At 44.5% G+C, this 16,100-nt stretch overlaps 1 protein-coding gene across 1 annotated transcript; it reads right to left on the bottom strand.

Moving 5' to 3' along the window:
- Nucleotides 1-529: 529 nt before the first annotated feature.
- On the bottom strand, nucleotides 530-11,111 carry ube2c (ubiquitin-conjugating enzyme E2C). Its single transcript, XM_041204864.1, has 6 exons — nucleotides 10,713-11,111; nucleotides 10,454-10,481; nucleotides 10,191-10,277; nucleotides 8,956-9,160; nucleotides 1,786-1,845; nucleotides 530-745 (listed from the first exon to the last, which is right to left on the bottom strand). The coding sequence occupies exons 1-6, from the start codon at nucleotides 10,808-10,810 to the stop codon at nucleotides 696-698; spliced, it is 528 nt and encodes a 175-aa protein (XP_041060798.1). The 5' UTR covers nucleotides 10,811-11,111; the 3' UTR covers nucleotides 530-695.
- Between the last annotated feature and the right edge of the window lie 4,989 nt (nucleotides 11,112-16,100).

Below are 16,100 nucleotides of genomic sequence, written 5' to 3'. Positions count from 1 at the left end.
AGCACAAGATGTTAGATGAATGGGACTTGGAACAAGTCAGGGTACATTAAGACATTAGTTAGGCTCCAGTTATTGCACTGTGGTCCTAGGTGCTCTATTATAGGAACACTGTAGATTCACAAGACCAGGGATAGGAGTGCAGAATTATGAGGAAAAGGTAGAAAGGAAAAGGTTGGACTTATCACTACAAGGGATTAACAGGGGATCCAAGGGACGCTGGCAAAACTAAGAAAGGTTGAGTGTAAAGTTGTTTTCAATAGTAAGTGTTGAAGTAATGTTAAGTCAGTAGGACAAAGGTAATATACAAATCCAATCCCAGAGAGTCATCAGCCAATGGAGTGATGGGGAATTTGATAAGGTATGAAAAGAGCATTTAGGATTCATGGGTGCAATGGATCAAAATGTCCATAACCTACACTCACTATAATTTCAAACTCCTGGAAACTTTCCCTCACCACTCCATCCCCTCTGTAGTCACCTCACCCATAGCCAGCACAGAACAAAGCTACAACAGGTCTTATTGTTTTAATGCTGTTTATTAGAAAATATTCAGCCACAGTGCACTTTATTCACATGGTAAATTTAAAAATAAACATGTGCCCATTATCATAATTGGACAGACAGACAAACATTCAAAAGAGAAACACAGGAGAACCAGGAGGAAGATCACAGGAGGTAAGACAGCAGATCTCAATTTAACTCTTCAGCTGTCGAGCATATGCTTCATGTAATCGCAGCTTGTACTCTGTAACAGAGACAGCATTGTCAGACTGACAGATTCTCCCCAAATACACCTTCAAGATATTTCAGCAGAGGGCAACTGAAATTATACCCTGCAGTCAAGCAGAAACTGAATAAAATCAGGAGAAACATCTCACTGATCACCAACCCCAGTGAGACATCACTTTAAAACAACCCTAACCTTTCACAGGGACACTGGAAATTTAAAAAGCTAGCTAGCAAATACAGCCTACTTGATAATATAGACCAGGAACAGATTCAGCACATAAAGTTTGGTAACATTAAAATTACCTTAGCTAAAAAGGTGACTTCACCATTCCCCTTCTCTCTCCACCCATGTCACTGATATATTTAGATTGGAAACCCAAACCTGAAGCTCCTGCCTCAGACACAATGCATTCAGTATCTATCATCAATTATAACCCTATATACTTGAAGCACCTCACCCACTGATCTACCTTTAGAAACCCAGGACAAATCAGCACAAATTTAGTGGTTTCAGTTAGAACTCATTTTTTGGGTCCCCAGCATAACAGATGCCAGTATTCAGCCAATTCAATTCACTCCATGTATCAGGAAACAGCTGAGCACACTAGATATGGCAAAGGCTATGGACCCTAACAACATCCTAGGGGTAGTACTAAAGACTTGTGCTCCAGAATTTGCCATGCCCCTAGCCAAGCTGTTCCAATACAGCTACAACACTGGCATCTGCCCAGCACTGCGGAAAATTTCCCAGGTATGTCCTCTACACAAAGCAGGACAAATCCAACCTGGTCAATTACTGCCCCACTATTAGTGATGTAAAGTGTCGCTGACAGTGCTGTAAAACAGCACTTACTCAGCAATAAGCTGCTCACTGACGCTCTTGTGAAGCAGTGAGTGAGGTAGAGGATGGTTCCTCTGATTGTGGATCTAGAATGAGGGGACATTTAAGCTTAAAGAGACACATGGGGCAGTAATTGCAGTGTAGATACTTAGAAAGGTACCTTCCTTCCCCTCAGCACCCCAGGTTGAGTGGAGGAGGTTTAAACAAGTTCTTACCTTGCTGGTTAGACCATAGTTGAGCTGCAGCAACATTCAAGGGACTTTGGACATTTGGTTCTATTGGAGAGGTGAAGAAACAGAGAAGTTAATTAAAGATTGGGTCTGGAGTCAGATACAGTTGAGGCCCCTGCTTCTCCCTCCCACCCAAACCCACATTTACCTGGAATTCACCAGTGATACTCACCAACTTCCCATAGCTGCCTGATACAGTTGGCTACATCTCCCTGGGCTGCTATCTATGGCCCTAGCAGGCCCACCAGCTTCCGCAAGGACCTGTGCACTACAAACAGCCCCTTAGTCATGAGTCCCAACTTCTAACAAGAAGGTCAAACGCACTAACACTGCACGAGGGTTATTCAAGCCTTTGTTGTATTTGACTCATTCTGTCCATCACCAGGAATCTTCATTTCCTCCACCGCTAATTCAACTGCTCAACCAAGGCTTCAGTCACTGTTGAACTCAGTACTGGTCTCCCTGCTTCCATAAACTTCATCCTGCCTCACCACCCCTCCTAATCTCTCCCTTGTGGTTATATGGGTCCCCCAATCCATTTCCACCTGATTTCACAAAAAGTTCCAAGTCCACCTCTGTACTCAAATTCCTGGCACAAGGCAACAGTGTCTGTACCAGATAATACCCAGCACAGTTGGAGAATAAGACAGCTCACAGTAGGCAGCTCTAACTCAATTGATTAGATGACAATCCTACACTGATTCATTCTAAGGGAATAACCTTTCCAACTTGGTGACTGAGCAGGAGCAAGGAAGTATTTGCATAAAAAAGCTCCATTCTTCAATAAAACATTAAAAAAACACTTTACCCAATGCCAAACAGAGGCATGGTAGTGAGCTGTAAAGACTCAACGCCCTAATCTTTGGCCTCGTGTCCCAAACTCCATCAATTCTGGATGGTGCCATGTTCCTTCCATCCAAGCCTTCCTTCAGTGCTTCACATGGCAAGCACAGAAATAGGAGGAGGGATAAAATCAGTTATTTCATCTACACCTATTGTAGGCATCAGGTAGACAAGTCCCTGAAACACAGACTAACGTATCAGACCTGGGTTGAATTGAGAAACGTGCACACTCAGTATGGTGGGCTTCTGCACCAACCAGCACACGAGTTATTTAAACCGCAAATGAAATAGGGCCTCAATCCCCACTGTTCTTCCTCAGCCCGACATCATTCATTACCACCCACAGCACGAGTGTATTTCTAACACCCATAATCACATGCGAGCCAACTTACTCTGTGGATCAAAGAGCATAAAGGACAGGGCATGGAGGAATAGCAGTGATGAGAATACCTTCAGTATAGATTGAACCCAGCAATATTGTCAAAGAGGGTTTGATGAGAATGAGCTGGGTCTCCCCAGCTCAGTGGAAACTACTACTTATATTTATTATTGCATCTTTATTGTAGCAAAAACATTCTAAGGCACTTCGGGGGAAGTTGGATTTTTCACCAAGTTACATATTACATATGCAGTTAGAATAGATGACCAGAAGCTTAGACAAAGTAGCGTCTGAAAGAGGAGGAAAGCAATTTCTCAGCTTAGAGCTTAGCTGAAAACACAGCCACTAACGGTGAAGTGATTAACTCAGTACAGCGACTCCGAGGGGCCGGAGGGGGAGAGGGAGGGCCCCTCACAGAGATCCTCAGTTTTTGCCCATTCACTTAACCTGTCTATATCCCACTGTAGCCAGTCATCCTCACCACTTGCCTTCCCATCTATTTTTGTGTCATCTGCAAACTTGGCAATAGTGCATTCACTTCAAGTACATTTTCTTCCCAAATCCAAGTCATTAATATATATTGTAAATAATTGTGGCCCCAGCACTGATCCCTGTGGCATTCCACTAGATACAGGTTGCCATCCTGAAAATGCCCCCCTTATCCCAACTCTGTCTTCCATTAGTTATCCAATCCGCTTACCATGCCCCCAACACCATGATCTCTTATCTTTTTAAGTAGCCTTACATGCAGTACTTTATCAAGCACATTTTGGAAATCCAAATATATTACATCTACCGGTTCCCCTTTATCTATCCTGCTTGTTACCTCCTCAAAGAATTCTAATAAATTTGTTAGGCATAATTTCCCCTTTGTGAAGCCATGCTGACTCTGCTTAATTATATTATGCATTTCTAAATGCTCTGCTCTTACATTCTTTATAATAATTTTTCATTTAATTTAAAATAATCATTTTTCCAGTGATGTTAAGATAACTGGACTATAGTTACCTGTTTTTTGTCTCCCTCCCTTTTTGAATAAGGATGTTACATTGGCAGTTTACCAATCTTCTGGGACTTTTCCAGAATCTAAGGATTCTTGGAAGATAACTACCAGTGCATCCACTATCTCTGTAGCTACTTTCTTTAATATCCTAGGATGCAACCCATCAGATTCAGGGGTCTTATCGGCCTTTAGCCCCATTAGTTTCCCTAATACATTTTCCCTAGTGATAATTATTGTATTTATTTCCTCCCCACCTTTTGTCCCTTGATTATTTAGTATTTTTGGAATGCTATTGGTGCATTCTACCATGAAGACTGACACAAAGCATTTATTTAGCTCCTCTGCCATTTCCTGACTCCCCATTATTTCCCCAGCCTCATTCCGTAAGGGGCTTATGTTCACTTTGGCCTCTCTCTTCCTTTTTATATATTTAAAGAAGCTCTTATTATCTGTTTTTATATTACTTGCTAGTTTAGCCTCAGTTTGTTTTCTCCCTCTATATTATTTAATTGGTCATCTTTTGTTGGTTTTTAAAACTTTGCCAATCCTCTGGCTTACCACTAATCTTCGACACATTGTATGTTTTTCTGTCAATTTGATAGTATCTTTAACTTCCTTGGTTAGCCATGGTTGATTTACCCTCTTCCTAGTATCCTTCTTCCTCACTGGGATATATATCTGTGTTGTGAGTCATGAACTATTTTTTTTTTAAAAAGTCCGCCATTGGTTCAACAACTGTCTTTTCTGCTAAACTCCTTTCCCAGTCCACAATGGCCAACTCTGCCCTTGTTCCTTTATAATTACCCTTACTTAAGTTTAGCACAGTTGTTTCCAACCCAAGTTTCTTACTCTTAAACTGAATGCTGAATTCTACCGTGTTATGGTCACTGTTTCCTAGGGGACATTTACTCAAGATCATTTATTAAAATCTGCCTCATTACACATTACCTCATCCAATTTAGCTTGATCCCTGGTTGGATCCATTACATATTGTTCTAGGAAACTGTCCCGAATACATTCTGAATTCTTGCTCATGGCTACCTCAGCCAATTTGATTTTCCCCAATGTACATGAAGATTAAAGTCACTCATGATTAATGCATTGCCTTTTATTTACATGCCCTCATTAACTCCTGATTTATTCTGTCCTACAGTATAGCTACTAGCAGGGGGCCTATAGACTACTCCCACCAGAGTCTCCTTCCCCTTGTTATTTCTTACCTCCACCCATATGGATTCTACACCTTCTGATCCAAGACCATTTCTTGCTATTGTACTTCAATCCAGTACTAACAAAGCTACCCCACCACCCTTTCCTTCCTGCCCTTTCCAAAGGTCACTCACTCCTGAATATTTAGTTCCCAGCTTTGATCTCCTTATAGCCATTAGAGATGTGGTTACAAGATCATACCTGTTAACATCTATTTGTGCCGTTAATTCATTTATTTTGTTCAGAATACTGCGTGTGTTTAATTAAAGAGCCATTAAATTTGCCTTTTTACCATTTTTCCCCCCTTTGACTCTATTGCTGCTGTTTTTTTATGTTTGTACACTCTGTCCCTTCCAGTCACACTCTGGGAATCATTACCTCAATAGCTGCCCTGCAAGGCTGCCATATCTTTTTGCATTGTAAGCCTATGTATCCCCTCTCCAGAACTCTCCCTCCTCTCTATTTAGTTTAAAGCCCCCTCTACAGCCCTAGTTATTTGATTCGTCAGGTCACTGGCCCCAGCATGGTTCAAGTGAAGCGCATCGGAACAGCCCCAATCTACCCCATAATAATACTGTCCCCTACCACTATTACGTTCCTATTTCCTTCCCCCACTTGAATGTCTCCCTGTACCATGCCCCAGCTATGCCTGCCTCTTTATGGGGTATGTGGAACATTCCTTGTTCCAGTCCTACTCCAGCCCCCTTCCACAACTCTTTCCCCGGTACATCGATGATTACTTCGGTGCCGCTTCATGCTCTCGTCGGGACTTGGAAAAATTTATTAATTTTGCTTCCAGTCTCCACCTCTCCATCATTTTCACGTGGTCCATCTCTGACACTTCCCTTCCCTTCCTTGACCTCTCTGTCTCAATCTCTGGTGATAGACTGTCCACCAATATCCATTACAAACCCACCGACTCCCACAGCTACCTCGACTACAGCTCCTCACACCCCGCTTCCTGTAAGGACTCCATCCCATTCTCTCAGTTCCTTCGCCTCCGTCGCATCTGTTCCGATGATGTTACCTTCAAAAACAGTTCCTCTGACATGTCCTCCTTCTTCCTTAACCGAGGTTTTCCACCCACGGTCGTTGACAGGGCCCATCTCCCGCGCATCCGCCCTCACGCTTTCTCCTCCCTCCCAGAAACATGATAGGGTCCCCCTTGTCCTCACTTATCACCCCACCAGCCTCCGCATTCAAAGGATTATCCTCCGCCATTTCCACCAACTCCAGCATGATGCCACCACCAAACACATCTTCCCTTCACCCCCACTATCGGCATTCCGTGGGGATCGCTCTCTCCGGGACACCCTGGTCCACTCCTCCATCACCCCCTACTCCTCAACCCCCTCCTATGGCACCACCCCATGCTCACGCAAAAGATGCAACACCTGCCCCTTCACTTCCTCTCTCCTCACCGTCCAAGGACCCAAACACTCCTTTCAAGTGAAGCAGCATTTCACTTGCATTTCCCCCAACTTAGTCTACTGCATTCGTTGCTCCCAATGTGGTCTCCTCTACATTGGAGAGACCAAACGTAAACTGGGCGACCGCATTGCAGAACACCTGCGGTCTGTCTGCAAGAATGACCCAAACCTCCCTGTCGCTTGCTATTTTAACACTCCACCCTGCTCTCTTGCCCACATGTCTGTCCTTGGCTTGCTGCATTGTTCCAGCGAAGCCCAACGCAAACTGGAGGAACAACACCTCATCTTCCGACTAGGCACTTTACAGCCTTCCGGACTGAATATTGAATTCAACAACTTTAGATCATGAGCTCCCTCCCCCATCCCCACCCCCTTTCTGGTTCCCCCTTCCTTTTTTTTCCAATAAATTATATAGATTTTTCTTTTCCAACCTATTTCCATTATTTTTAAATATTTTAAAATCTTTTATGCTCTCCCCACCCCCACTAGAGCTATACCTTGAGTGCCCTACCATCCATTCTTAATTAGCACATTCGTTTAGATAATATCACCAACTTTAACACCTGTGTTCTTTTGTTCTATTGTTGTTGACATCTTTTGATGATCTGCTTCTATCACTGCTTGTTTGTCCCTACAACCACACCCCCACTCCACTTCTCTCTCTCTCTCTCTCTCTCCGCCCCCCCCCCCCACACACCTTAAACCAGCTTATATTTCAACTCTTTCTTGGACTCGAACTCAAGTTCTGTCGAAGGATCATGAGGACTCGAAATGTCAACTCTTTTCTTCTCCGTCGATGCTGCCAGACCCGCTGAGTTTTTCCAGGTAATTCTGTTTTTGTTTTGGATTTCCAGCATCCGCAGTTTTTTTGTTTTTCTAACCATGGTGCCGTGGTCAGTTCGCTCATCCTCCCTGCAGTCCCCACTCTCATCCACACAGCTTGCAAGAACCTCGTCACTGTTGGACAATTGCAGGGGCCGAGGCTCTTCAAACGCTAATCCCTGGGTCCCTATATCTGCTTCGCCTGCAGTCACACCTTCCTGTCCCTGATCACAGTCCTAGTTTGAATTACCTAATCTAAGGCGTGTGAACGCCTCCCGGAGCAAAGTGTCCAGGTAACTTTCCTCCTCCCTGATGTGACACAATGTCTGCAACTCAGACTCCAGCTCCTTAACTCAGATCTGAAGTTCCTTGAGCTGCAAACACTTACTACAGATGTTTGCGCCGTGGATCACCTTGGTATCCAGCAGCTCCCACATGCTGCAGTAGCAACACATCACCCGTCCTGCAATCACTATTGCATTTTACTTAATATATTAATTACTCTAGTGTCCCTGCCAAACCAGAATGGTGTAGTCAATCACATTAAGGACTGGGGACAGGTCAAGAAGGATGAGGAAAGATAGTTTACATTTGTCACAGAAGTCTAGGGTGTCATTTGACCTTGACAGGCTGAGGACAAGGGCCCCCAAACAGCATCATATCCAGTCAGTAATTCAGCTAAGGGATGCCACAACTTGAATTTATTAAAAAGGTCAAAAAGATAGTGACTTTAAGCTTGGTGAGAGGCAGGTTTGAACAAAGGTCTTGCTGAGATGACAGTGTCTAGAGTAAACAGCCCTGACAAATGGAAATGACCACAAAACACACCCTGGAGTCTTGCATACAGTTTTGGTCTCTTTACCCAAGGAATGACATATTTGCCATAGAAGGAGTACAACAAAGGACAGCATGAGGAAACTGAGCCTGTATGAGAAGTGATCTCAATAAAACCTACAAAATTCTTGTAGGGCTCAACAAGGTAGATGTAAGAAGGATGTTTCCTCTGGCTGAGTGGGGGTGGGTCTAGAGCCAGGGGACATAGTCTTAGAATAAGGTGCAGGCCATTTAGGATTGAAGTGGTTTTTCTTCACTCAGAGGATGGTGAATCTTTGGAATTCTCTATCCCGGAGGGCTATGGACGCTCAGTCATTGATTATGTTCAAGACAGTGATCAATAGATTTCTAGACAATAAAAATATCAAGGGATATGGGGATAATGAAGGAAAATGGTTTGAGGTATATAATCAGCCATGATCTAGCTGAATGGCAGAGCAGGCTTGAGGGGTTGAATGGCCTACTCCTGCTATTTCCTATGGAAAGGCAGTAATCAGATGCATGACTTAAGAGGTCTCAATTGCCTTGCGGACTCCTCTGTTGGAGACGCCCAGCCAATCAGTTGCACAAATCTTGCTAGGGAGTTGTGAGCTGCAGTGGCCCCTTCCAGTATAGGACAGAATGAGTATTCTTACCTCCCAGTAAACTCTGAATCGAGAGCAGGATTGTCCTGACGTCGTAAAGTGCTGACCATTTGTCTTTGAGGATATCCAGGCAAATATTCCCTTCTCCGTCTACATTGGGATGGTAGCAGGAAGTGAGGAACTTCACAGTTGGAGGGTTGTATGGGTATCCACTGGGAAATTCCAGCGAGAGCTTGTACCTCAGACCTTCATAAACCTGCAAAGGACAAACCCAGAGTCCATTCACCACCCGGTCCGCGTGTAGAGACGGACAAACCCAGAGCCCATTCACCAACCGGTCCGCGTGTAGAGACGGACAAACCCAGAGCCCATTCACCACCCGGTCCGCGTGTAGAGACGGACAAACCCAGAGCCCATTCACCACCCGGTCCGCGTGTAGAGACGGACAAACCCAGAGCCCATTCACCACCCAGTCTGCGTGTAGAGTCGGACAAACCCAGAGCCCATTCACCACCGGTCCGCGTGTAGAGACGGACAAACCCAGAGCCCATTCACCACCCGGTCCGCGTGTAGAGACAGACAAACCCAGAGCCCATTCACCACCCAGTCCGTGTATACAGATGGACAAACCCAGAGCCCATTCACTACCCAGTCCGTGTGTACAGAGGTATATGCATTCAGAAAGATGCACATGATTTAACTAATTACAGCTCCTTTCTTTCTCAGGGTGTTAATGATCATTTTTTGTGCCATCTAAGGAGCCACTTTGGTTTGATAAAATTAGGAAACCTGTTGGGAACAGTGCAAAAGCTCGAATGGAGCTAGGGTCAGCCATAAACAAATGAATAATATAACAGGGTCAAAGGTCAAATTGATTTACTTCTGTTCACATGAATTATCTTTCGCTTCAGTATAGCTGACCCCATGCACGATGGCAGAGTAGAGTGTTTTAGGAATGTCACCCCAGGAATATTGATCAGTATTATCCAACACCCAGCTTGAGGAGTTGAAGATCTGAGCATTCCAGTTATCACTGTGGATCAGTCAGAGTCAATGGAATGAAATCCAGTGATACAGAGCAAGGATGTTCTCAGCCCTTATACTTCAGACTCCATCAGAACCAAAGCAGAGATCTGGATTATTAGCAGATGCTGCAGCTTGGAAGAATGAGATAGCCCAGGGAAATGGTTCTACTATAGATCCTGTCCCACTCCAAAAGGTTCCAGTCCACTGGCACTCACTTCAAATCTAAACTAGTAAAACCAGCACAACCTCAACTCACTCACCGTCCCTGCAGCACCGTCAATGGTTCCAATCCACCGAAATAGGTTGTCCGATTCAGGGAAAGCAGAAATTCCTTTGTGACCAGACATCTGAAAGTCAAAACAGGATATCCTCCTCAGCAAATTAACTTTGAAAAAAAAACCCATACAGAACTGTTTCACCTCGGGTTTTCTAATAAAAAGCAAACATTGTAAGATCTGAACAAAATAAACCAAAATGACACTTTCACAACCAAAGAGCAAGATGACCCAATAAAACAACTCACCATCAGAGTCATTAGCTCCTGCTGCAACCTGCAATAGAGACACCAACACAGTAAGACAGGATAGTGCATCCAGACCAGCACCTCTACCCTACCACCTCCCTTCCTCTTCTCTTCTTCCCCCCCCCTTCCCCTTCCCCCCCCCCTTCCTCTCCCCCCTTTCCACACCCCCCATCCCCCCTCCCCTTTCCCTCATCCCTCCCCCCCCAACCCGCCCCTTTCCCCCAGATCTCACCCCACGACCCCCACCCAGGGCACTTACCGCTTGGACACCGAGCCCCGGGCGATGGCCGTACCGCTCTCACTACCTTTCCGGGCGGCTCCTGAGCCGGCGGCGGCGGGATCCACATTCTGGGCCATGCTGCCTGGGCCACTCCTGGGTTTACTGCCTCTCCCGGTGTCTCCCCGCCGGCTGCCTGTCCCTGTGACCCAGAGATTGGACACGGAACTCCGGTGTCTCCCTGCCTGGCTCTGCACTCACTGTCTGTCTGTATTTCCTTTCTCTCTCTGTACTGTCGCACCCTCTTTATTTATCTCCTCTCAGTATTTCCACGCTGTGTGTGTGTGTGTATATATATCTCTCTGTGTATCTGTATCTCGCACTCTCTCTGTCTCTGGAACTCTGTTCGTGCCCGCAGTTTATTTGAAATTTAATCCCGTGAACACTCCACCAATCACACTGGAGTTTATATTTAATTGAGCCAATCAGCCGCGGCTATTTGTTGCCCAGTAGCAGATTACGTCATAGAAATGACCGATGACAAACAATGAATGGAACGTTGTTGCAACTGTTCACTAGCTCTGATCCGATTGGTGCACTGAGACACAAGCTGTGATTTGATTGGTGCACTGAAGGACAAACCGTGATCTGATTGGTGCACTTAGCCGCCAGCTTTTTTTTTATCATTCATGGAATGTGGGCTTCACTAGCTTTTAAAATTTTAAAATTGAGGCATTTCTGAACTGGGAACAAGTGTAGAGAGCACAGGTGTGGTTGGGGAATGGAACTTTTTCCTCTATTCATTAACAGGATGTGGGCATCACTGGCTGGGCCAGCATTTATTGCCCATCCCTAATCGCTCTTGAGAAGGTGGTGGTGAGCTGCCTTTTTGAACCACTGCAGTCCATGTGAAGTAGGTACACCCACAGTGCTGTTAGGAAGGGAGTTCCAGGATTTTGACCCAGTGACAGTGAAGGAACGGTGATATACTTCCAAATCAGGATGGTGAGTGACTTGGAGGGGAACTTCCAGGTGGTGGTGTTCCCATGTGTCTGCTGCTCTTGTCCTGCTAGGTGGTAGTGGTTGTGGGTTTGGAAGGTGCTGTTTAAGGAGCCTTGGTGAATTCCTGCAGTGCATCTTGAAGACGGTACACACTGCTGCTATTGTGCATTGGTGGTAGAGGAAGTGAATCTTTGTGGAAGGGGTGCCAATCAAGTGGATGTCCTGGATGGTGTCAAGCTTCTTGAGTGTTGTGGGAGCTGCAACCATCCAGCCAAGTGGGGAGTATCCCATCACACTCCTGACTTGTGCCTTGTAGATAGTGGACAGGCTTTGGGGAGTCAGGAGGTGAGTTACTCGCCACAGGATTCCCAGCCTCTGACCTGCTCTTGTAGCCACAGTATTTTTATGACTCGTCCAGTTCAGTTTCTGGGCAATGGTAACCCCCAGGATGTTGATAGTGGGAGAATTCAGTGATGGTAATGCCATTGAATGTCAAGGGGTGATGGTTAGATTCTCTTTTGTAGATGGTCATTGTCTGGCATTTGTGTAGTATGAATGTTACTTGCCACTTGTCAGCCCAAGCCTGGATATTATCCAGGTCTTGCTGCATTTGGACATTGACTGCTTCAGCATCTGAGGAGTCATGAATGGTGCTGAACATTGTGCAATCATCAGCGAACATCCCCACTTCTGACCTTATGATGGAAGGAAGGTCATTGTTGAAGCAGCTGAATATGGTTGGGCCCAAGACACGGTGAGCTGCTTGGTGCGCTGAGGCACTTGCTATGAGCTGCTTGGTGCGCTGAGGCACTTACTCTGGAGCGGATTGGAGGCAGGGGGCATTAAATGCAAAGTGCTCATGTTGCATCTGATTTTTACCAAGGCAATGTTGCCTATGCCACAGTGAAACAGGAGATAATTGACACACTAAATGGGCTAAACTAGGAGGATTATAAAGTTGAAATACAGCCAGGCTTTCTAAGTCACCAGGAGTGGATGAGATGTGCAGCATTGAAGGATACTGAGGGAAGTCAGGTTGGAAATTGTAGACACTGGCATAATCTTCCAAAGCTCCTTAGATACAGGAATGGTGCACGGGGACTGAATGTAAGCAACTACAGGCTAGTCAGCTCAACACGTGAATTAATTAGGGAAAGATAACATTGATTTGTTAAAGGCAAATTTTTTTAATTAATCTGAGTTATTTTGATGAGGTATTAGAGAGAATTGATGAGGATAACGCTTTTGTTGTGGTGTACATGGACTTCCAAAAGTGTTTGATAAAGTGCCACATAACAGGCTTGTCAGTAAAGCCCACAGCAGCACGGCTGTGAAGTTAAAGAAACATTGGTGACCCAGACGTGGGTCTGCAAAGCTCTACTTCAAAATTTGCAGAAGATGCATAACTTTGAAGTGTTGTGAACTATGAGGAAGATAGTGATAGACTTTCAGAGGACATAGAAAGGCTGGTGGAATGGATGAATAAGCGGCAAATCAATTTTAATGCAGAGAAGAAGTTATACAGCTTGGTCGGAAGAATGTAGAAAGGCAATAAAAAATTAAAGCACAATTCTAAAGGGGGTACAGGAACAGAGGAGTATGGGGGTATATGTGCACAAATCATTGAAGATAGGGCAGGTTGAGAAAAGGTTAATAAGGCATTCAGGATCCTGGGCTTTATAAATAGAGGCATTGAGTACAAAAGAAAGGAAGTTATGGTGAAGTTGTATAAACATTGGTTCACCCTCAACTGAAGAATTGTGTCCAATTCTGGGAGCCACATTTTAGGAAGCACGTGAAGGCTTTCGAAAGGCTGCAGAAAAGATTTACAAGAATGGTTCAAGGGATAAGGAGCTTCAGTTGTGTGAATAGATTGGAGAAGCTGGGGTTGTTCGGAGATTTGATAGAGGTATTCAAAATCACAAAGGGTATGCACAGAGTAGATAGAGAGAAACTGTTCTCATTGGCAGAAGGACTGAGAACCAGAGGGCACAGATTTAAGATGATTGGCAAAATAAATTTTTTTAAGCAGTGAATGGTTAGGATCTGGAATAATCTGCCTGACAATGTGGTGGAGACAGATTGAAATCGTGGCTTTCAAAGGGGAACTGGATAAGCACCTGAACAGAAAAGAATTGCAGGGCGACAGGAAAAGGGCAGGGGAGTGGGACTAGCTGAGTTGCTCTTGCAATAGGGACAGGATGTGTCAATTAACCTCATTCTGTGTTTTATTTATTGTGATCTGACTGTACTGTGGCCCTCAGCTTCCAGTTGTCTGTCATTGTAATTTCCACTCATTCTGACCTCTGTCTTGGCTTCCTGTATGTTCGAATAAAGCAAGCTGGAAGAGCAGCATCTCATCTTTCAATTTGGCCTTCTGGACTTGACACAGTTTAACAATTTCAAATCATACCCTGTCTCTATTTTTACAGATGGCAGTTTTAAGTGATAAATCTGCTTTTTCCATTTATACCTCTAGACCCATTACCATCTACCTTTGCCTTGTGCTATCAATGCTTTAGACAGAATCTCTCTTGCCTTCCCTTTCACTGCTCAATACTTGATGAAAATCTATTACATCTCCAACTCTAATGAAAGGCCATGGTCCTGAAATGTTAACTGTTTCTCTCTCTCTCTCTGTTTTTAAAACATACTAGATTGATGATCTGGTGCACTCGCTTGGACCTCCACAGCTCTGTTCCCAGCTTGCAGCCAGAGACGAAGCAAATTCAGACATAGGTGTCATTGCTGGATCCTCTCTTGATGACACTTTCTTACACTAGCAAAGTATAATGGAATTGTACGAGATGACATTAGATATGAGAAATCAGGGATACAGAGTTACACTAACAAAGACATGAATTGGATCAGCGCAAGCAAGGTCTGAACACAGAAAATCTGAAAGGATAACTGGATGGGGTAAAGTATTAAAAGAGGATATTTATAGAAAGCCCAGAAGCAACAAGTGGATACCAGAGATGAGAGATGGGAGAAGTGGAGAGGAAGAGAGGGGAGACAATGGCAGTGAAATCCTCCAATTCTACTGGACAAATATCAATAGGAAGCTGCTGCTGCTGTTCAGCACAGAACAACTGCTAGTGTCTATCCTGGGAGAAGATAGAATAACCCTATCGGGGTAGGGGAAGAATGGAAATTGTAAAACGTGTTGCACAGTATTCAGTTGTGTTGTACTGCCCAATAGCTACGGTGGGGGTCAATGGCTTAGCCCAGGGAAGACTTCCATGCCAGAAAATCACCCCCCTATCAGGCAGTACATTTCAATCCTAACCACTCACAGCATAAAAGGGGGTTTTCTTCAAGTCACTTCTAGTTCTTTTATGAATCACCTTAAATCTGTATCTTGATTATTAATTCTTCAGGCGTTGGAAACTGTTTTTCTTCATTTACTCTCTATACAATCTAATTTTAAATGCCTCTATCAAATCTCTTTATCACCTTGTCTGTTCTAAAGAGAACAACCCCAGCTCCTGCAGTCTATCCATATAACTTATCCCTGGAACCATTCTAGTAGTGGCAGCTTAACCTTGGCCAGAATGGTGCCTCACATATGCCTCTGACCTAGCCCCTACTCGTGGCAGGGTGGAGACATTGCTGAAGGACTGGGAAGAGTGAGGGGAAATTCTGCTAAATCTTAAAGGGTCACCTTGCTCTCGGCAATTGATCGCTCTAGGTAAAGTGGCTCTTCTAAGTTTAAACTTGGCAGTTATATTGTCCACCCATTGTCACTTGCAGATGGGTATCCTGGTAGTGCGACAGGCAGAAACTGTCAAAAGCCAAGACTAGATTAGACAACTGGGAAAAGGGATTGAAAGTATATCAGAATGATTATAGCACAGAAGGAGGCCATTTAGCCAATCGTGTCTGCACCAGCTCTCCGAATGAGCAATTTTTTCTTCTTTTCATTCTTTCGTGGGATTTGGGCATCACTGGCAAGCTTCACAAATGCTTTAATCACAGAAAATGGTTCAGCTTCAAGGGCTAAGAACATTCTGGAAGAATTTGTATTTTAAAAGACACTGTCCCTTAAAGGGTTAATGCAAGGACTCTGGTTGCTGCTGTTCCTGGAAAAGACAGCATTTTACAAGAAAAGGTAACTGAGCAGTTTTAAAGAAGCTGGAAACCTCTTGGCCCCGTTGGACTGTTTACAAAAGGGTCACATGGTGGTTTATGGTTTTGGGGAAAAAACATGCTTTGGAAAACTGTTTAAGAGCTGATGGGCTGTTTTGGCTTTGGGAGAAAATAAGGAGGATCAACTGCTTAGGTAAAGACGACAACAGCTCCTGACCCGGTCCGAAGCAAAAAGTGAATGGAAGTTGCTTCGAAGTCGCTGTACGTTCTGAACTCGACTAACTGCAAGTTTTTCTTGAAGTTCGCCTGTAAAGTAGTGCAAGAGTCATCAGTTGTTTC

Source organism: Carcharodon carcharias, chromosome 14 (assembly GCF_017639515.1).
Source record: "Carcharodon carcharias isolate sCarCar2 chromosome 14, sCarCar2.pri, whole genome shotgun sequence".
Lineage (NCBI taxonomy): Eukaryota > Metazoa > Chordata > Chondrichthyes > Lamniformes > Lamnidae > Carcharodon > Carcharodon carcharias.
Note: the sequence above shows the minus strand (reverse complement) of the source record. Positions and strands in the feature narration are given on the sequence as shown.

Coding starts and splice junctions, on each gene's coding strand:
- ube2c (XM_041204864.1), bottom strand. CDS start 10,810: ATGGCCCAGAATGTGGATCCCGCCGCCGCCGGCTCAGGAGCCGCCCGG. Junction 10,278..10,453: donor AGGAGCTAATGACTCTGATG/GTGAGTTGTTTT, acceptor TTTGACTTTCAG/ATGTCTGGTCACAAAGGAAT. Junction 746..1,785: donor ACTATGGTCTAACCAGCAAG/GTAAGAACTTGT, acceptor TCTCTGTTACAG/AGTACAAGCTGCGATTACAT.